General features: G+C 43.8%; 2 protein-coding genes across 2 annotated transcripts in view; both read right to left on the minus strand.

The window, feature by feature from the left end:
• The window catches only part of INPP4A (inositol polyphosphate-4-phosphatase type I A), a 110,627-nt gene extending 96,001 nt beyond the window's left edge, over nt 1-14,626 (minus strand). The window contains exon 1 of the mRNA XM_032183066.1: nt 14,574-14,626. The gene's annotated coding sequence lies outside the window, so the exon portion shown is untranslated. The remainder of the gene's footprint in view (nt 1-14,573) is intronic.
• Nucleotides 14,627-19,225: 4,599 nt separating this feature from the next.
• Nucleotides 19,226-22,483, minus strand: LOC116486736 (cytochrome c oxidase assembly factor 5). Its single transcript, XM_032183187.1, has 3 exons — nt 22,280-22,483; nt 22,088-22,171; nt 19,226-19,937 (listed from the first exon to the last, which is right to left on the minus strand). The coding sequence occupies exons 1-3, from the start codon at nt 22,379-22,381 to the stop codon at nt 19,896-19,898; spliced, it is 228 nt and encodes a 75-aa protein (XP_032039078.1). The 5' UTR covers nt 22,382-22,483; the 3' UTR covers nt 19,226-19,895.
• Between the last annotated feature and the right edge of the window lie 6 nt (nt 22,484-22,489).

Here is a 22,489-nt window from a genome sequence, read left to right on the forward strand (position 1 = left end):
TCGTAAGGACCATGGTTCACTCTCAGAAGGACAACAGCAATGTGGGACTTCCCCCTAAAAAGACACAGGCATCTCCCTATGTGTTGTCAGATGGCTGGGTGCTGCCACCTTAATTACTGCTGCCCGCTTAAGGACAAACTGGTTTTCCCTATGGCTGCAGGTAATTTCTTTAACGGAAGGCACCTAAAACACTGACTCCACTCAGACACCTCCTTATTCCACAGGTAACTTCACTGATGTCAGTGCCACTTACCTCGGCACAGGAAAAGCACCGACACACGACGTGAAGTTGTTTTCAATATGTAGGCCTGGGTGTGACGCAGGAAGAGTTCAGTTTCCCAAGGCGAGAGTTTTGTGCCTGGGGATCTCTGAGCACAGCACCAGACAAGGAAGAGAAACCCAACACACACTGCCAGCCCCAAGTGCCTCGAGTCTTGTGCAAATTTGTACCCTTCAGAAAATAGACAGGAAGCACTGACCAACAGATAGACAGAGCTCTGAAGTACTTCACTTTGTAGATGGCTGAAATATTCCACTTAGCAATGAATAAAAAGAGTGCAAGAGAATCTGTGGGGACACGAGGCACAAACCTAACACATCTGTGATCCACATTTCTGGTGTTTCTTTTGACAGGCTTTGTGACCACAAAAACAAAAAAGTGACCACAAAACCTGAGAACCTCTACTGTAAAATGTAAACTACTTAAGAAATCCTTTTCAGCAACTATTTCCTTGTTGCCTTTGCTTAATACAGCAAAAGTACTTTAAATAACTGAGTGGCACGAATTAAAAACATAAAGGAAAAGAGTATTTAACTCTACAGAGACCTCAGGTTCCTCTGGCTACAGATAGTTATGCCCAGCTGAAATCCATCAGTGCTTTAGGCCTCAGCTGGCTCGTGCATGTTTTTCCCCCAACCCTTCGCCAAGAAGAATTCACGGACACCAAGATGTTGTGCAATTTCTCACCTCTTTATTACAAGACTTTCTGATGCGAACAAGCACATCCTGTTTCAGCTGTTTTCCAACAGCTACCTAAAAAACTCTTAATTTTGCTTAATGACCAGTTTTGTATTTTCCTCTTCCATTTAATCATTTCTCGGGTCCAAAGGTCTGTGGGTAGAAAGGAGGCAGTGAAGCTAAAGCAGGGGTTTTATTCCTCAAAGAAGCTACGTGCAGACACCCCAACTCTCACCTGGCAAGACTTCATTGATGAACCAGAATATGATGCCATTCTTATTTTAAATAAGTTTGGTTTTGTTTGTTTGTTTTTAATCTAAAACCAAAGAGCTACAAGTTCTAGCAGTATTTTTTCCTATATATTGCTTGTTATCTTGCCTCATGTTTGCTTGTTCTATTTCAAACTTCTTGAGGACATACCCTCCAGGAGGAAAGAACAGCTCGGTAAAAAATTATTTTTAGTGGCCCACCAGAAGGCTTTTTTTTTTTTTCCTTTTCTGTATCTCATAAGAGAGAAACGCATATACTTTTATAATCCCGAATAATTTGTTCCCTATCTGTTGACATGATTAGTTACAAATTATTTCCTTTCTCCTTGGTCTGCTCTGCTTTGAAGTCCTACCTTTGCAGGAACAGCTATTACACAATAAAATAGCTCAGATGAAGAATTCAAGTAAAATATAAATCCTGCAGCACAATGCCTCACTGTACTTAACATAAACAGCAGAACGTGCATAAGCAAGTAACACGGTGTTGCAACATTTACAGCTGCAGAGGTGCAAACTCAGGCAGTGGGGTCAGGCATTCACAAGGTGTTTTCACCAGGTTTCGCCTGGTTTTAGAGGGCGAGGTGCAAGGCTACGGGACTGTGACTTAACAGAGCGAGAAGGTGGCCTCTTCCCGTACACCAGATGACACGTCTCCACCTAGAAGTACAGCAAGTGTTGATTGTGAGACTTTCAGGTTTAATTGCCTGTGACAACCACAGGCAGTACAAACCAGGGTCGGAAGTCAGTTGATGAGCTTGCAACAAACTTGTAACAATTGCTGCAAAGCCAAAATTAGGAGGCTGTTCTAAGTAACAGTACCTCTTCCTGCATTGCTTGCATTTTCTCCTGCTGCAAACATTTAGAGATTTCTAATTCCCATCTCTACAACTTTAACTGAAATAAAAGTTGGATCCAGCACCCACTGATGTCAGGGGAAGAGACAAACAGACCATAAAGAGAAGAAAATTGCCGGGTTGTGACCAATTCAGTGCCTAGGATTAGCAGTCTGTAACCACACCAGCAAGAGCCAAGAACAAAGACTACCAAGCTTGGGAGCTGGCAGATCTCATGAGTAAAACAGGGCTGGGTTTTGTGTGGTCTTCACTCTCCATGTTCATTCTCTCAGGTTTCGTGATCAGCACTAACTCTGTGCACTCGCTGTGACCTATTTATGCTCCTGCAACAAAACAGAACTTGAAATTTTTCTTTAAAAAGGAACTGCTTAGAAAAATATTGGGAAAAAAAATACATTAGCCTATCTTCTTTTACCTACAGTTTCTGGCCTGTTGTCCCTATTTACCCAAATATGTGATCTGTACAGCCATAAAGCCAGATCTAGGAGCTTGTGCATGTAGGTAACCTACATGGATGTGAAAGTTCACAGTGTGTGTCCCCCAGAGATGTGTACACAAACAGCTACGTCTGCACAAAATCCCAGTTGTCTCATTTATTTGCCCTCTCTGTGGCCATCACCAAAGAACAGTACGTGCACGCGCCCAGAGCTTTTCTGAAGCAAATCTGCCATTATTAGGTCCAGTTCAAAGAGGAGAGCAGCCAACGGGTCAAAAGAAAAAAAATATTTTGAATGGCTTCCTCGTTATTTTTGGAGGCCTCCACACAGTGGAAGAAACAGCTACTGATTGTTTTTCTACTTCACTGAAATTAAAAGCCACTTTCAAGGGTAGCAGCAATTTTGTCCAGGAAATAAATTACCCAGTCAGTGATTGCCTGGGACAAAACCAGAGGCAGGGAAGGAGAGGAAAGTCGCAGATCCTGATGCAGGTGGGGATTTGTATCAATAAACTGAGCAAAACATCCCGTGCTGTGAAGAACCACTGCGATGCTCGTGCTTACACTTTTCCTTGGGACGTTCACAAAGGACTGCAACTCCCAGCAGGGCACAGACGCGTGGAGCCTTGCATGTCACCCTGCTGCGAGCCGTGTCACATTTTTCCCTCCATCATGCAAGCAGCCAAAAATAGACGCGGGAATCCAAAAATACCAAATGCGCTTGGTGGGATTTGGTTCCTTCACTTAAAAAGGGAGGGAGGACGAAAGGAAGAAACTAACAGAAATGCAGAACATTTAATTATGTTTAGAATTATCGGGGGGGTGGGGAGGAAGGTTGATCTGAACAAATTTAGCATCTGAAGTCCAGAGCTTTACAGCATACCACAATAGACACACAAAACCCACAGAACTGTCCCAAAGCCAGAGAACAGAATAAGTTTGCTTTACGTAGACACCATCATTACATTCAACAGACATTGACATCTATGAATTGGACATGAAAATATACTTATTCCCTTCTTCTATTTAATCACCTGTTACCTGGAAGAAAAAGAGTAATTTGACCATCTTACAGATGAATTTGCCTGCAATTGGTCTGAACTGCTTCTCTTTTCCTTCATCAAGAAAACATCTCAAGCTCAAATATATGTTGCTAAAATGTATATTTTTTAATAAACAGAAACTTGCTGTTTTTCTTGAATGTTTCGTTTCTTCACTAACTTTCAAGTCAAAGAAAATCTGAAACCACAGGCACTGAACAACAAATATTAAAGAAATTTCTAAAAATATCTGAAAAAATTGTAACCTAAATCATGATCCAAAACCTGGAGCATACACTTGCCAAAGGACCTGGAAGGTGCATGGTATCACAGTTACAGACAGTGAAACTCTGGGATATAAATGTACAATTCTGTATCTAACAACAGGACTGTTAGTGAGCAGACAACTGAAACGTTGAACAAAATCCTAGAAAATGCACGTCTGCACGTATAAAAGTGATCACTATTCCAGGTATCCTGACAAAATTCAAGGAGAAAAATAAGCAACACACCTTTGCCACTTAAATTGGCACAAAATAAAACTTACTATATCCTTTCTCCTATAACTTAAGCACAAGTCCAGAAAAACATGCAGCGTTTTTCTGATGCCAATGTTTTCAAGTAGGATTAAATACACCACCACATTTCTCTTTCCTGTTTCTTATTTAAGTGGTGAGCAGAAATAGACTGCTTTAAAAGTAGAAGCATTCAATCCAAGTAGAAGACAAGTGCTTCATGTTCCTCAAACAGAGCTCTTAGGCTGGATAATGGAAAAAGTTTAATCACTTTGCTCAGTTAAGCTTGTACATTTAAGAAATATTTCTGGACAGGAGCTTAGAAAATGGTCTTTTTAGTGTTTGTATGAAACCAAGGTGATCCAAACAAAGAGGCCTTTTTTCTTGGTAGGTGTCTTTTTTTCATTAAAAACAGGCCTTCCAGTTCAAGACTCACAGCGTGAAGGAAAATATGCTGCTGTTGCTCAAACTTTATACACGATTTGTTTAAGCCTTAATTCCTCAGAGCTGTCAAAACACAACCTTTCAGAAACTTAAAGCTTAAAAAAAAAAGGGAGAGGGGACATTCATCAACACCGTAGGGCTCACAAGGGGAAACCTGGCCAGCATCAGAGCTGCAATGGACAGTTCTTGCCAGGCTGGAACCACCAACAGAAAGACCTCCCCGTGTCCCCCAGGACGCTCAGGGGATGAAAATTTTGATTTTTGTTTAGTATCAAATGTTTCAAACGCAGAGACAGGAGAGTCACCCTTTGTCCACAGCCCATAGCCCCCTTCTGTCCTACGCCAGCCCCTGCGTGTCTGTGAGAAGTACCTCATAAAATCAGATCTCACCGCTAATGGCTCGCTGAAGCACCATTGCTAATCCGGAATTCCTGCCATCATTTTTCAGTCAAGACTGATTAAAGAGATTTGGCAATACCGAAGGCATAATTCAGCGTCTCCGGCGCTGTTTAGAAAACTGTGATCACAGCTTCGCCTGTATTAAGGCTGGTGGCCATCTGCAACATCTCACGCTGAGGCATCCCAAGCACACGTATTCAGCCAGCCGTTTGAACTGGGGGTGAAGGAGAGGGGTGGGAAAAGCAGAAGGTGAGACCCAGCAGGGTGTGATTCAGCAAAGGCTCTGCTCTCGAGAGGCTAAAGCTCCGGCATTAAATGGGAACTTTGTGCAATGCTGTCCCAGGTGCTGCATACATATTTTGTAACGCCAAAATACCTTTATATTAACAAATTTTAAAATCAACTTACTTGAAAAATACAGACAGCTGTTTTTGATGTATCACACCTTAAAACAATAAATATATAGCTGTGTTATCAAACCGCAGTGATGCTCCCCCTTCCCTTCCTCTTTCATTTCAGCTTTGCCTGAAATCGGCATTCCAACAAGAGGAGCAAACCCATGCTGCTTCAAGCATTTCTCTGGCAGTGGAAGCGGGGAATAAAGTTAATTAACAGCTGCGGTGGCTTTACCCCGCTGGCCATATTAAAAGCTGTGGTCTCAGCAAAGCGGCAGCGCAGACAGCAGCAGATTTTCTGTGACTCTTTAGCAGAGAGCCTGTCTCTGCTTCCATCTGCGAGCCAACAGCGAGCGCAATGAATATGGAAATTCGGCTAAAGCCTGGGGGCTGAGCTGCTGCCAGCAGCAGCACACTTCAGGTTCAAGCAGATGGAAAAGAGAAACCCCAGCTCCAACAGGTAGGGACTGCTGCTGCCGTGCAGGGCCGGGCCTGCGCTAGGAGGGCTTTTAGCACAGCTGTTACTGAACCCTTTTCGGAGGAAAAATAGGCCAGTCAGCCTGCCAGTGGGAACAAGTGGCAGCATCACAGCTCCAAAAGCTTCCAATGTGTTGCAAAACCCTCTCGTCATCCACTGCCACCCAGTAAAAGCCCTGTTGTTCTCCAGAGAGGAAACCGCTCCCTTCCTACTCACCCTACAAACTCTGCTCATCGTGCGTGTCACATCAAGGGCTTCCCCGCCGGCCGTCGCTGCCAGTGGCACTTCTCTTCTTGGGTCTCAACCCTTCCCTCACTTCCACCCCTGCTGGCACAGAAGACCGAATGGTGCAGGGGACTGAGCGTCCAGTACACGCAATGCCACACCATCAGTACCAAAATATCACCTTCAAATTTCCACGTGACAGAGGAAGAGTTCTCTGGGAAAGGCCTTTGAGTATCTAGAGCACAGTAAGCCAGAATATCAAGCCAGGACTGGATATGGCAGGGTTTATTTGTCTAAATCTGTATAAATGTATTCGTATAAATCCTGCAAGAGCAGGACAGGGGCCTGAAAGGCAACGTGGAAGATGGCTTTAGCTGGGCTGTCGCAAGAAGAGACGGGCTATCATCCGTGCTTGTATTCTGGTGCTTATAAGCACGTGCTATATCCACACACAGGTGCAGTCTCTCCCTCAAATCTTCACCAAATGTTATTTGAAAAAATTCAAACAAACGTCCCAAAACGCATAAAAAGCAACAACAAAATGAAACTACTCAACCATGAAAAGGAAGTATGTTGCTTTCCCTTTCTTTTCAGCCTCCAGATAGGAAGCCCTCAAGCATCTCCCCACAACCTTACTCACAGCTCCCACTCTCAGCCCTGTGCAACATCATTCAGCAGAAAAACAAGTCTACGCCCAGATTCCTTCCAACCACACGTACCACAACAGGAAAGCACAAATACCTCCCGCACCATAATATCAACTCGTTCTTGTCTGCAAACAACCACCTCAGGCAAATACAGAACTCTATTACAAAGATTCCCCGCTAAAAAAAAAAACCACCAGTAATCTTTTTCTTTTTTTTGACTCCTCTCCCCCTTACACTTACCCACCTGCACAATGCCTTTCAAGGCTGTTAACCAACGCCTTCCTCGGCACACACCCACTCACCTTGTAACAGGGCATGGCAGCTGGGCACAAGTTAACGGGGCTGCAGGTGACAGGACGGGGACGGGGCTGGCTGCCACTGCACACACTGGAAAGGCTCACACTTTGGGAAGTCAGGAAGCAGCTCTTTGGAGACCAGCAGCTGTTCCTGAGACAGAAACTGACTGAGGAGCAGCTCTCCCATGGGACGTCAGCCCACTCTTTTGGTTCAGTAGGAAACAAAAACCACTTTTCATCCAATACGCTGCGGTACCCAGAGCTACCTGACAGCGAGGCTACAAGCCAGCGTTGCAGGAACCCGTCAAAGCTCCAGCCACAAGAGTTCGGCCTTAAAAAATGCCCTACCAAAGTGCCTGGTCAGAAATAAAAAGCTTTTCCTTTGGCTGGAGACAGAACAAATTGCTGTGCATCTTGGAGCTGTCAGAAATGGGCAAGATGAGTTCATGCCTGGGGATTACCAGTGACAGGTTGACTAGCGATGTCCTCGGTGGCAATGGCTTGCTGAAGATACGGTCCCATAAACAACCAGAGGTTTATTTTTAAGTCATCTTTCTGCCTCTCTGGAAATTAACTAAATTTGCATACTTCGCTTCACCCACAGGCTAACCAAAAGGAAGTTTTTATATTAGTAATCATCTCTAAAAATCAGAGCATACCAACCAGAATATTTTAGGATAGCCCTGAGAAGTGAAATGCTATTTCTATACACATTAACTGCAATTAATAGTTCCCTTTGATTTAGGTATTGACTGCAGAAGTCAATGTGGTAATCTCATGTTTCGTTTTGGGGATTTGTTTTTTCCCTGTCGTGCTTTAGCAGGCGGATTCTGAAAGTACAACAAATTAAACCACTTAAAATTGTTACGCTGCCCCTGCAACAGACCTTACAACTCACGCAGTGCACTGAAAGTGGGCCCGCCAAGCGTCACTTCAAAATTTGGAATATTTACTGCACAGAAGGCTGCTTCTCCTTTCATTTTCCTTCTGAGAAATATAAAATAGAAGTTTTGATACTCCTGCACACTTTCACTTTCTGACTGCTAATTCTGTTATTTTGGTGCTACCAAAGTTCCCTCAGAGCTCGCAGTTCCACTTCCTTGTTGTTTTTTTCCCCCCTTTTTACCACATTTGATTTCTTGCAGTCCTGTAAGTTACACTGTCACGGTCTTTGATAACTCTAGAGGTTCTTTCACTGTCTCCTTCCCATCAACTACACTACAGATAAATGACATTTTCCCTGTCTTCCCCACAAATTATTTTCAAGGTGTTTTAAAGTCCGTTTCCCTAGAACTTATACGTATGGGCTTACCTGTTCCTAACCCTGTCTGGTGTTCAGAGACAGCCCGTGCCTCTCACCTCGTGCTCTGACAGCACTCTTTCTGTTCAGGCACATCTCTTTCCACATGCATGGCTTCATTGCTTCCAGAGGTCTCAGTTCGAGTCCCTTCCTAATCTGGCTACAGATTAAGCGTAACTGCAGCATTCCAGAAAAGGGAGTCATCAAAAAAACAGAACAAAAGAAATCACATTTCCTTCTACTTACAGAGAATAGCGCTTCTGTTTTCTCTCATTTCTCAAGCTCTCGACACTTTTCAGATGAACTCAAAGCTCTCCTTCCAGAGTCACGTACCACTCCCCCTCCCAGAGACATGCCTTCGTGGGCTCCCCAGTCTAGCTGGGGAACAATAAATCCAAAAAGGACTGAAATATAGATGGATTTGTACTACTGCTTGCCTCCTCCAACCCTTAGACAGCACAGTTTAAGCCAGGGCAAGTGTTTGTCAGCTCTAATTTACAAACCCCAGTACTAGGCCCCAGCTGTAAATCACCGGGGCCCTGGTAGGCCTCTGTCATGACAGGAGGGCCACCATGGGAGCAGCCCAAAATTAAATGCTTTCCATGAAGCTTCCAGCTCAAAACCTTCCAGTCCAGAGACTGCCCAGCTCCTTTTATTACTCTGCTGCAGAAATACCTCAAACCGGCCTGCTTTGCTGATGTTTCACTCTCTAAAAGCTCCAGGTAAACGCCACACACACAGATACTGCTGTTGGCATCCTGCACACAATTTTGCACTGCGGATCCCTGAAATAACAACTACGCACAAATAATACAAGTCGAGACATATTCAGAAGTCCAAATAAAGGTAGGTTTGGCCACTCCTCACAAGCATTGTGAAAGACCTCGCAGAAACTGGAAACATGCAGGCTTCGTAGAGCCTCCAGCAGTTATTCTGTCAGCAATCACCAGTCCTTCTGAGTGTTTTGCCTGAGTCTCACAGTACTTGGCCTTTTCCTGAAAGCCCCAGCTCCCTGAAGTATGTGTTAGACATTGGAAAGACAAGAGCCAAGACCTCTTGGCTTAGTGGTTTCAGCACAGAGCTTGTAAACACACCCTGCAGGTCAACTCATAAAGCTGGCAGGACACGTTAGCTCCTCAACACCATTCCCGGGCACATAAAGCTTAAAACATGAGGTGAAAATGGAAGATCAATGCATAAGATGCCCACAGCTTGCTGCTGTACTGAATATTGTTGAAGAGGAGCCACCAAGATTGGGAGCCATCAAGAAACGGGATGGGGGGAGAGGTGCACTTACAGCAAAATAAGTTTCTACCCTCAGACTGAAAGCATCTCAGGAGCATCCTGGCAGGAGGAATGCTCTATCACCATTTCTCTCTCCAGCTGAGACTTGTTAGGCATGGTATGGAAAGAGAAATTGTTACCTAATGCTTGCTCATCTAATGATAACTGCTGGGCTGAACTATCCTGCTCATATATATGCACCAGAGGACGAGACTGTGCTGCCCTGCCTTCTCCACACACCAGCAGATACCCCAGGAGCAAACACTGGGGATTTTAACGCTCCAAAGCCAGCCAGGAGATGTTCAAAGCTAGACCTGGGAATGCTACAGCAAGCTGACAATGCAACATTACCCTGTTGCTCCAAGGGTAACAACTAGCGTGTCACTTTCTGACTTGTAGCACCTTAACTCTGAGGTAAGGGGAAGCAGGGGGAAAACGTGCTTATGTCCCTTCAGAGCAATAGGAGGGAAACAGAACAGAGAGGCAACAAAAGAGAAGCATGGAAATAAATAACTCCTATTCCTACGCTAGGTTTTTAGCCCCTGGAGACATCTACGTGAGACATTTACCTAACAAAACACTAAAAGATTTCACTGCTCCTCCTGGAAGGAGCAATCTCACTATAAATAACACTGATCCACAACCATGCCTCGCAGTTCGTTCCCCACTAATCACCTCCCCACACACCCGCTTTCCACTAGGGCTGGAGGGCGTGTTTAGGGCAGCTCCCCAAGGCTCCCTGTGCCTCTCTGCCAGCCTAATTGCTGAGCTGCTCCTGCACAGCAGGGCAGAAGCCTCCATCCACTCCACCAGTCGCTTCGCCCAGGGCAGTGCTGTCCTGCAGAGAGCTAACAGCATTATGCTCCCACTGAAAAGCAGCGCAGTCCACGTACAAAAAGCCCAAAAAGCCAACTCTGAGCCTTTGATAACTTCTAATGGCTTCATTTACATCCCACCAGCCCGTTTTTAGCAGCACGCTTACTTAACCTAACAAATTTTAATACAATTGCTCATTTCACACCCAGCCCTGCAGGGTGCTGAAGTTCCCTGTTTCCGAAAACACCTGAGCATGTATCTCTCTGCCTACAGCTCTACCTACGCTACGCAACAACTGCTGAACATTTTGTGTAGGCATGTTCATTCAATATATTCATTAGATATTTAACCTGAAACATTCCCAAAGTTCAACAGAGTGCACACATCCGAAGTCTCATTGCGGATTCAGAGCTTTTGTGTAGATTTCTTGACGGACTGCATTTTGCTGTACGATCTTTTTATAGGGTATATAATCTACTGGTCATAACAGCTCGCAGCCAGAAAGCCTCTTGGGAACACAGGGCTGTAATCTGCCGTTAATATATAAAGTACAGAACGTTTCAGACACCATGACGCAGAAATTGCCAACAAAGATAGAAAGCTACGTGAGAACCTGACGTGGCGTTAACGTGGCTTGCTCCTTATCTATCTCTTAGCCCAAACCTAAGCCTCATGCTGGAAGCCTGTCTCTCGAACACTGCTATCACAGCCGCTAGCGCTTCTGTCAGAAAGAGTTCTTATCAATGCTTCTTGGAAAGTGATAATTTTACTCAAATACAGATTGGGTCAAACTAACAGGAAAAAATAACTGTTCTCAGATAATCTGTTCTTGCCAAGAGAAACAGACTGGGGAAAGGATTCAGTCAGAGCACACGTAGCTTTCTCAAGTATTTCTTCAAGTTTTCTCAAGCAACACGGCAACGCCCATACATTTTGAGTGAGGGAGAGGGGAAGAACAAGCTCCCAGCAAATCCAGTATCTTCTGTTCCTCCCCTATTGGTCATAATTTCTACCTTAGAGGATTCTCCTACTCATTGCAAGGCGAAATTCCAGGCATCTAATTCTTTCTGAGCACTTGGTGCTGTTGCCAAACACGGGTGACACCTGTACACCTGCGCTTCCTATAATTAGTCCTATTAACATGAACTGGTGGAAAGAATAATTCCTCTTATAATGCTTACAGAGGTGATTTAACATTTTTTTTCAGCCAGATGGAACAGGCAGGATGAGGGCCAGGCCCTTGCCCAAGCTCAGGACATGCTCAGCCCCCCTCTTCATACCTGCCATGGGGGGCAGTGCTACCAGCAGGCATTGTCCAGTCCTTCTGGCACTACGGGCTCGTGGCTCCTTCTCCAGCTCTTTGCAGAGGGGACAGCTAGCTGGTGAAGCACTCCACAGGCAAACATTACGAATCGCAGATCAGAACCACGCTGCGTGTATTTTTCTGTCGCAGTCTCACCTCTTTCCCGCAGGGACCATCTATGCTCACACCCTCCCTGCTTTCTCCTTCACTTTTCCCTGGCTTTCTCAATGTATTTTGCTGATTTCATACCGGGTCTTAACAATAGCTCATTGCTGTATGAGCTTCCAGTGGGCACAGGCACACATTCACAAACCTCAGCTGCACAGAAATCCTTTGTCATGTCAGCAGCACAGAAAATCTCCTTCACCTAAGATCAAGATCCCAAAGATTAGAGGGAAAAATCACGTTACTCTCTCATATTTCATCAATATGGCGCTAGCTAAGTTGGGACATACCCTGGCACTTTTATTTCCGTACTTATCGCATATTTGAAAAAAAAAAAATACCGTAAATTCAACAAATTCACACTTGGTAGAAGTACAAACAACCAGGGCCAGCCTTCTTCCTGAGCAAATGCACTTTACTGCAGCTTTCAGATATTGTTTTCAAGAAGTGCAAACGTATTTCTGCAGAGCTGGCACCTCCCTTTCCTCTGCGAGAGAGAGAAGTGGCCAGCTCAGCAGCCTGGCAGAAGCAGAAGTGTGATATCTACCTGTGCTGGCTGATGCAACGCAATAAACCCCAGCTCCTGAAACAAGGAAAACACAGCAGCAATCACCAGGTAAGCGATCGGGGAGTTTCCTTTCCGTTATCTCTTGCGTGCCTCCCTTACCGCATGCCATGCGAACCACAAAAACCAGCTATGACTCCACCACTCCCCTGCGCAGCCGAGACACGCACCCTCCTCTCGGGCACTTCTTGAACTTGCCAATGCCCCTTTTATTTTCCTTACTTCACTCGGCCCACGCTTACTGCTCAGCCTGCTTTGCCCTTTGCTGTGTTGCTTGGTTTTACCTCCCGGGACAGCCTGCTGCCGATCCGCGGAGACAATTTCCTTACAGTACTCAGACCACTGCAAGGCAAAGTTCACTGAAGTGAAGGAAAGAGAGCAGTCAGTGCCTGCAAAATGGGAAAGGGAAAGTTCTTGTATCTTAAGGTCAGAGGAAACAACTTTGCTGATAGTAAAGAGCTTATCATACTAGGTCAAACAGCAACGTGTCAGGCAAACATGTGAGGCCATGCCTAGCTGCTGTGGATGAGGTAGATACGCCCCAAAGCTTTCTTCTTCCAAGGTCATTTTCCAACATCCTTTCTGCAAAGGATGTCTGCTGGAGATTTAGGTAGATAATCCAACAATAGAGAGGAAATTCGGCCTGTCAGAAAAGAAACAGGAACAGGAGTGACAGGCAGAAACAAAGAGCACGTAAAACAGGGCTCTGAGCTATGCTGCCTACAGTACTCGACCTGCTACCTCCCCGCAGGTAGAGGCTTCAAGCTTCATCTCCAAGCAACACCCTGGCGAGAAACGGGGAAGCATTTTCAGGAAAATAATCTACATAGTCCAGGAGGTATTCTCATATTCTAAATTTGCATCCTATATACTAGTAGTTAGATATTTAATATTTGCTGTAACAAAGCATGCTTCAGAAGCCTGAATTCACCTTGACAAGAAGACAAGAGCTGCAGGGGATCCTTGGTCTTGCTCTTTTCCTTCCCACTTCTAGTACAACAATAAGATTAAGGAGACCAGAACATGTAGGAAATAAGAGCAGCCACTTCTCCTAGCGCTCATTTTGCTCCACAGGGAGAAGTTCTTCCCGTGAATACAGCACCTGCATTACCAGACTGGTCTTGAAGAGGTTTAAGAGATGGCAGATGATGTTCAACCTTCAATATATCTGAGATCTTAACACCAAAAATTCTACCACCCCAGCAGGTACCTACTCTAGCAACAGCTGAAGGAACATTTAAAACAAGCCTGGGAAGAGAGCTGATGCCTTCTGACTCAGCTGACAGCAAGTGGGACAGAACTAAAGGAGTTTTTGCAGAGGCTTGATCACTGTCTTTGGCAATTAATCTTAGCAGGAGCCACCCTCCAAAGATCACGCGACTCCTTGTCACATTTTGGCAAGGTTCTTTGTTTCTCCATGGACCCTTACGACCTGCCATCTGCTATAGATTAAGTTAAATCAGAGCTTAAAAATAGATTAAACCACTGGCAACACCGTCATGTATTGAGAGAAACGCATACGACCTAGAGGTGGATACTTGCAAACAGCGCTGAGATCGTGACTTGGTAACACCTGGGTACTGCCAACGGGCAGAGGTGAATCGAAGAGGCCACATCCACTGCAAAGTTTGGCAAGTGCCAGACTTCTAAATGTGTAAATACTGAATTTCAAGCTCTTGCTACAATGGTCTGTGCCCATCCCCTGCCCACGTTTGCTTCCACCTAACATCTGCAAGTCTGAGAGGCTTGAGGGAGAATGACAAGAACACGACAAGTTCCTAGAAGCCAGGTAGCTCACCGAGCTGAGCCTTCAGATGCAGGAAAAAACCCTGCTAAGTTTTTTAAAACACGACCTCCTGAAGCGAGCCCCAGCACACGGCGGTTCCTCAAGGGGGAAACTGATAATCCGGTTTCCACGACAACAGGGTTGTGCAAGCTTATCTCCCTCGCTTCACCATCTGAGGGCATAAAACCAGCCGAGAAGCCTCTGCTTCAGCTGCTCGAGGAGCACAACCTCCCCTGCGGGCTGTCAGCACGGCCAAGCCCGGTACCACAGCCCCGTGCAGCAAGCGCTGCGTTACCCCGACCCCGCGCTGCCTCCAGCGGGGGCTGCGGGGGCACTAAACCCGGCGAAATGGCGCCCGCCCCCACAGGATGGCCGCCCCCCGGCCGCCCCCCGCTCACCTCCGCAGCGCCGCCGGCCCGCGCCCAGGCTCCGCCGCCAGCCCGCGGCTGCTGACGGCACCGGGAGCGGCCCCGCCCCGCCCCGCCACCGGGACCGGCCCCCTGCGGGCCCCGCACGGCCCGCCCCGAGCCGCAGCCGCACGGCCGCCTTGTCAACCCCGCGCAGGGCCGCCTGGTCAACCCCGGCGCTGAGGGGGAAAGGCACCGAGGGGGTTTAGGGAGGCGCTCAGCTGCCTGGATGTACCCCAAACCTGCCGTGTGGGATCTGCAAAGGGCTGCTTTATAAAAGCGAATCTCAGGTTATAGGCTATCCGTCCAGGCGAAGGTTACAAAGCCACGCCTTGAGTACTGGGAAAACAGCAGACAGGACTGTGACTGAAAATGGAATCGGGGTCATAATGGAGAAGGAACTGAATGCAAGATCCCAACTTCACACTGGGACAAAACGCAACACACACCTAAGAAGCACAATCAATAGTTTACAAAGAAAGAAGAGAGGACTTTACATATACAGAGATCACTCAAAACCCCTGTAACAGGGTTTTATCTCCTTACAACAACACTACAGTTTTGTGATGGGACTAAGAGAGGCATAACACAAGGTTTTAGGAAGTCAATGTATGCATTTCCTCAAAAAATGTTATGGTACTTTTATTTAGTTTTAAACACATTGTCAGAAAAATTATATATTCGTCATCCTTCATGATAATTAAGGACAACACAATTTTACATTAGCACAGTTATGATAAAACTTACGAATTACAAACCAATTCCTAGACTCACTGTTTTCTCCCTAGCTCCTTTTGCAGTAACAGTAGCAATACTGTAAAAATCATTTCGGAGATCTTGTACCAAGTCACAGAGATTCACTTATTTCCTCTGCTACTGAAAATCTTTAAGAAATTATTCCCTTCTGTTTCACTGCAGCCCATTACTACCTAGTTGCAAAAAAAAAAAAAAAAAAAAAAGTAAAAATATAGCACATGAAAGCTTTCATCATGGGAAAAAACATCTCAGCTTGATATAAAAATAAATTCAATGTTTATCTGTTAAATACATCAACATTTTAAATCTATCACCTGTTATTAACATCATTAAGCAGCTATTAAGCTTCTCCCTTCAATGTTTAAGGGCATTATTAATCAACCTGCTGTAAATACTGAAAAGAAAGCACAGTTCACTTCAAGAAGCTACCTTCTATGTTTACAGATTTTTTTCCGGATAGAGTCAACCAAGTAAGTCACTGTGGAGTGCACCACTTATAGAAATAATTCATAAATAATTTTCTGAAGATAACTGCAGCAAAACTGTGACAGAGACAGATAAAGCAAAAATTCAGCATGCACATTTGGATAAAGAAAGGAGAAAGGATCTTAAAGTTTCTGGTTACTGTTCTGTCAACTGCAGCTCATGATGGAAAACTCTGCCATGATCTTAGTTTTACACAATGGTCGATATATATACACATATACAATAAATATACGTAACCTAAGCAATCACATATCAACTGCTAAGGCAGCAGAAGCACTTGCTGAAATTCATCACATCAGCAAAGCTGCTGCACTTCTGGATTTCAGAGTTTTCTAACAAGAGGCTTAAACAACAGCTACCACTTAACACCTACATTCTGGGGCTGAAGTTTTAGAAGATGACTTCAGTAAGTGCCTTTCTTATGAGCATGAGGTGTCAGTCCTGTTTGTTGTGGGTTTCCACTCAAGATTTTTTAAAGTCTACAATGGAAAAATAAATTAAGAAGTACCTTACAAAAGTTCAGGCTCCATCATCCAACCTGCTACTCCCCAGAAACTTAGAAGCGAAGAAAGGCTACATAACTTGTTTCTTGCATCAACCAGTAACTAAGGAAGCTTTCTGTAATACAAATACACGCGCTCAGGAAGTGGATGAGCTTTCAAGTAGTGATTATTTTTAAGATTCCATGTCCTTCCTCTTCAGAGGTGTTACTTAAATGTTACTCAGTGCATCCTTCCTAAATGCCAACCCCTTTCTTTCATGCCTCAGTACGTACAGGTGGGCCTTCATTAAACAGATTCTGCTTAAACAACGTGCTTACCTCTTTATCCTAACCAGCAACAATTGTCTTAAAAATGTTGAAACCACAGTACGTGACTGCAACCTTTTTTTGAGATCACGTGTGAGTAGCTCTGCAGTATGTGCATACAGCTACGCAAATACAGAAGTGTTTGCAGGACTGGAGCAAGGAGAGAACGTGCTCCCTGACAAAATGCAATGCAGTAACAACAGACACATCCCAACATCGGCCGATGTCCAATTGCACAAGTTCCAAGACATTACATGGTCAATCTTGCAGAACCTTCCACGGGTTGGAAATCTGTATTTTTAAATAAAATAAAAAACCAACAGTGGAATAGCGTAACACACAAGACTTAATGTCAGATCGTTCAAAGGAAAACATTTTTCTGCAATAGAAGAAAGCTGCAATCATGTGCACAAGTTTGGAGCGTTTAGGGCTTTCCATTAATAAAACAAATTATTTTTAGAAGTCACAGAGGAAACACTAACAGCTTTCAAGTAGAACAGTGCTTAAACTCCCAAGGCAATTATATAATTACTCATTTTTTAGACAGAACATGATGTTACACAATATTGGAATTGAACAATGACAGTCTCTTGAGCACGTCAGTATTTAGATATGCAGTACACACATTTTTATGGTGGTCCAGATAACCTAGTGAACCATTAGGATATTTTGACACCAAAAAAATTATAACAGATCAACTCCTGTAAGACTTCTGTTAAATTCCTCATGAAATCCTGAAGCGTTCAGCACCAAATGCTAGATGGATTTTCAACCAAATGACTCAATGATCAAGCCAATGACTAAAAATAGCTTCAGCTAGTCACCTGCCTGAGCTTTCCTGTCTGCTCCTTCCTCAAAGGAGCTTCCGCAGCACCATGGGGTGAAGCTCAGTGGTTAGGGCTGAGAGAAAGGAACAGACCACATGAAGCATCGAGTCTGTAGTCCCCTGTGGTAAGGCAGCCAGTGGAAGACTCCTTGAGTGCCAAACCACATCCCGTTCCTACTCTGTAGCATTCACTCTAAGTGACATTCAATTATCTGCCAACTAGATTCAAATTTTTACTCCCATTTAATTACCTTTTTCCGAAGGAGGCTTGTGAGTAATATTTTGAAATTAGAGCACTAATCATAGAAGCATTAAGGTTGGAAAAGCCCTCCAAGATCATCTGGCCCAACCACCCCCCTACCACCAATGTCACCCACTAACCCATGTCCCTAAGCACCACGTCCAACCTTTTCTTAAACACCCCCAGGAACGGTGATGTCACCACCTCCCTGGGCAAAGTTAAGATGTTTCAAACATATCACATCAATTTAGCAGTTTAGTATATATAAATAATATAGTACCTAGATTGTGGAAAACACAGGTTTGCAGCACTTCAACAAATGAACTAGTTTTCACTTGATCATCAGAAAATGAAACTGTGACATCAGTGTTGATGTGATTGCAAAAAATATGCAAATTCTACATATACAAGCGAAATAAACATACTTTGACTTATCATGGAGAAGTTGCTTAAGACAGAATTACATCATCAACGTGCTCATTCACAGAAGTCATCAATTTTATCATTGATGAAATTCAACAGTAAGTGTTGCATCCATCTGGTCAGACTGAATGCAAATCAGCTACATGGTTACAAGTTTTAGCCAAGAAAATAAGTTACCATGGCTTTCTCACTTCTCACTCTTTCCTCATCTTGCTTCTAATCAGCTTGTCTGAATGTATTTGAGTTTCTACAAGTTATATTATCCCTTATTTCTTAGAGGCTTCAAAAGGCAGGTAAGGAAGGAAAGAACTTAGGGAAGAAAACATGTTCTTCAGAAAGAAGTTCTTAAATAAAAGTTGCAAATATTGACTAGTCGTGGCTTTAGTGCTATTTAATGTTTGCTACCCCCATAAATCCTGCTTCCTTACCAAGGTGTGGCAAGAGACTAACGTGGATGTTACCTACATATTAAAGAACACTGCCATCCTGCAGACAGATCTGCCAGTCATCCTCGATCAACATAAAGGAAAAATCACTTTCCTCCATTCATTCACTTTTTCACTGCATCTGTTCCATAACTTATGGAATTACATGAATTTTTTTCTTGAGCAAAAGAAAAAATATATATAAGGGAAGTGGGAGTTTAAGTTCTAATAGAAACCAGTTAAAATTTAACTGAACATGAATGGCAATTTGAACATTTTACACCCATAAATGCAAACCAAAGAATTCAGAGAAGTGACAAAGAGAAAACAAGAAACATTCTCACAGTTTGTGGAACACAATTTCCAACAAACAATGAACTCCAAATCATCACCCATAGTTTGTGTATATGTTAGGATAAGTACCATACGCTTGCCTGAAAAAACAATACAAATGAATGGTCCAGGGTCATCTCAGAGGAGCTTAAAAAACTGTTGTAAGTATTTCTAGAATACAGTGACAGTGTCTATAGTCTCCTTACCTGTTGGCCTGTCAGGAACTCCCTCCTCCCCCACCCAACAGTATGTAACTAGCCATATCTTGGCATTCAGCACTCAAGTTACTGAACAAAATAACGTTATCGTTCTGTTGTATCAATACAATGAGAAAACAGATTACCATAAGATGAATCAGACATCTTTTAATTTAGAGAAACCAATTTTAATCTAGTTGTCCAATCTGACAACTAGACCATGCTAATGAACAGGTACACACCAACATTATATTAACAGGCATTTGTAGCACAAGGGAAAAGATGCCATCCTTGATCATGTGGCACTGCAAAACATCGCCACTCCTACCTATTAGTGCAGGGTTATTGCGTAACAAACCTACTGGGAAGGAAGCAGCTTGCACACAGGTTTCACAACCTTGGTCAACACATCAACTCCAGAACCATCTCTGTGCTGAGGTATCCTCTGGCGTACCAGTCCCAAGTCTGTAATTCTGTTTTACAGTTGCAAATAATACCTTATCAGAGTTGGTATAACCAAAATTTAACTTCAAAACACAGCGATAACCTTTGCAGCTTACTCTGGATTTTGCATATTTTATTACAAGTGCATGACAGGTACCCATTTTGGCCAGAACTTGCAGCTTTATGCACGCCTTCTTTTTAACATTTAAATGCACATCCAGGTCAATCTGTCACAATTCTCAGCAGTAGATACCTTCTACGAAAATACTGCACGAAAGGATGCAGCAGATACAATCTTCTTACTTAAGCCTCTGTTTCAGTTAACGTGCTGATGAATCCTGATTTCCCACAGCTGGGTCTCTTCCACGAGGACATCAGTACCCTTTCTTTCCTCTGAATCTCGCCCTGGCATCCAACTGAAAATTGAAGGCAATATATTAGGATCCCACTACATTCTACAAAAGAAATATTTCAGAGCACTTATCCTGATGTTACTAGTGAAAAAATAGCATAAAGTACAAAATAAGGCAGAAGTCCCTGTACAGGAAATAAGTGATATAACCAACAAGTCATATGGTTTTTCCAGTGTCCTGGTTTCAGTTAGAACAGAATTAATTTTCTTCCTAGTAGCTGGTGGAATGCTGCCAGCCGGGTTAAACCACAACATCCAGTTAAACAGATATTATACTACCTTAAATCTCATACAAAGTTAAAATGAAGTGGTAAGGACCCTGTGCATTCTGAAATAAACACTATAACACCACAAATAAAGAACAGCATTGGGGGCCGGCAAGGAACACATGAAAACAAAGGAGTGTAAATCTGCTTAGAGCTTTCTTTTTTTTTCTCCCCACAAACAACTGATGAGTGGAATGAGGAAAATTCAGGTTGGGTTTCAGTGAGAGTCACTGGAAATGTCAGTGAGGACAGGGATAACAAACACAGGAAGTGTCTGGGAAAAAAAAAAAATCAGTAAAAACTGAAATAAATTTTCAGCCTATTAAAACTTCAAGTTCATTCCCGGCAGTCATAAAAAACAACATTTAATAGATGGCAAGTCAGTAAAGCTAAAATATAATCTCTCACGCAACCCCTACTGAAACTAAATTGCAAGTTCTTTCCCAGTAAAGCAGAAAAACATACTTTGATCTTGATAGAGTTCTTCTGAATTTAGATAGTCTTGAAGACTGCAGATATAGATTGCAATTGAGCCACATCCAGATATTAGATTAAGGCAGTATCTTATCTCCAATAACTGACCCTCTTTCAGAATTCAGAGCTGCAGCAAAATTAAAGAGCTAACCCGCAATGGGCTTGTCCAATAACCAAGCAACTTCTGTTTTAAACACCGTTGCTACTTTTAAATCTGAAGTGTACTAACATTTACAGTTGCATTTATTTTCTACCTTTGTATAAAGTACTCTTTGGGCCTCACTGTTACATCAAGTAACAGCTTTGGCAAAGCAGTGTCACAACCATTTACAGAGTTAAGAGGACAGGAAAAACATCACTCTTCATCCTCAGAATTAAATCAGTTAAATGGAAGCAGGTCAGAGCCAGACCTCTTCCCACATGACTGGGACACTTCGCTAGAACATTTGTTTCACCAGGCTTGCTTAATGATCTACAGACAGAAACACAAACCCATCATCCAAAGACAAGTGTATTGCAGCTGCAGTATCAAATGGTAGATATTTGAAGTATCACATACGTAGCATATCTTTATGTCCATACAAATAACAATTTGTCACTATATGGATTAATGCAGTTCGTACAGGACGGGATGTTTAGGTTGGTTTCCAGCTGTATATCCCCCACTAGGTATCACAATTGGCTTAAAAAAAGGAGGGGGGGAGCTTTTATTACTAGTGTTTACAAAGTTTTGATACCACCTTTACCATGACTCAGCTATTTTAAATGCTACGGAAACATAAGCAAAGTGTTTCTGGATAAGGAACTCATACCAAAACCGGGAAAACATCATCTAATTACATTTTTACAACTGGTTTCTCACTACCTTTCTTGACAGCTCACTTAATAAAAAACAGGAACTCCTGCTCTTCTGAGTCCTCAAAAAAAAAAAAAAAAAAAATAACACCAGTGACTGCCTACCTTCAAATGCAGAAGCCTGCATCAGTGGTGAAAGTCCCTTTCAGCAGGACATCCTTCTAACTACAGAATTCTCTACACACATTTTTTCCAGTGACCTCACAGAAAAAAAATATTAGCCTAAGTCAATATCTTAAGACTACATGATCCATAAATAGTGCTTAAATCAAAGCTTTACTGAAAGCAATACTGAGAATGTGCAACCCATTTACCTTAGCTGCCACATTTTAAGTCTGATTCAATGTAAATGTGCTTCTCTTCCAGCTTATTTGCTCTACAAGTGTGCTGTTCTCAATGAGAACCGTGGGCAATATTCAAAGTTTGAAGGAGATTTAGAGGCAAGAACTGCCCTGCTTAGTGACACCAGCTTTACTGAAGTGTTTTGTTTAAAAAATAATCAAGGAGAGGGACAGAAAGCAGCCCAGCTGCTAGCAGAAGAAGCCACACGGGCACTTACCATCGACCTTTTGCACGCAAAAAACGTGTTTTGCAAGCTTCTACAGTGTCCTTCCCTCAAGCATTGCTTGGGGCTTTTGTTCTCCTGTTGGGCGACAGAAAAAGGGGTTATTGCCTTTATCTTTCGCGGACCCCCCGCAGCTCGGGGAAGCTGTGGCTGAGGAGAAGGGCTGGGGTCGGTGCCCCCCCTCACCTGCAGCACGCAGGGGCTCTCCAGCAGGCACTGCCGCAGGTCCTCCCGCACCCCCCCGCAGGCCCGCCCGTCCTCCTCCTTCTCCTCGTAGTACTTGGGCATGGCGGCTCGGAGCAGCCCCCTCAGCGCTCTCTCTGACCGCGACGCCCCTCACCACCGCCACCACCGCCATCGCCACCGCCCTCAGGCGGCCGCCGCCATCTTAGCGCT

The sequence above is a fragment of the Aythya fuligula genome, chromosome 1 (assembly GCF_009819795.1).
Source record: "Aythya fuligula isolate bAytFul2 chromosome 1, bAytFul2.pri, whole genome shotgun sequence".
Classification (NCBI taxonomy): domain Eukaryota; kingdom Metazoa; phylum Chordata; class Aves; order Anseriformes; family Anatidae; genus Aythya; species Aythya fuligula.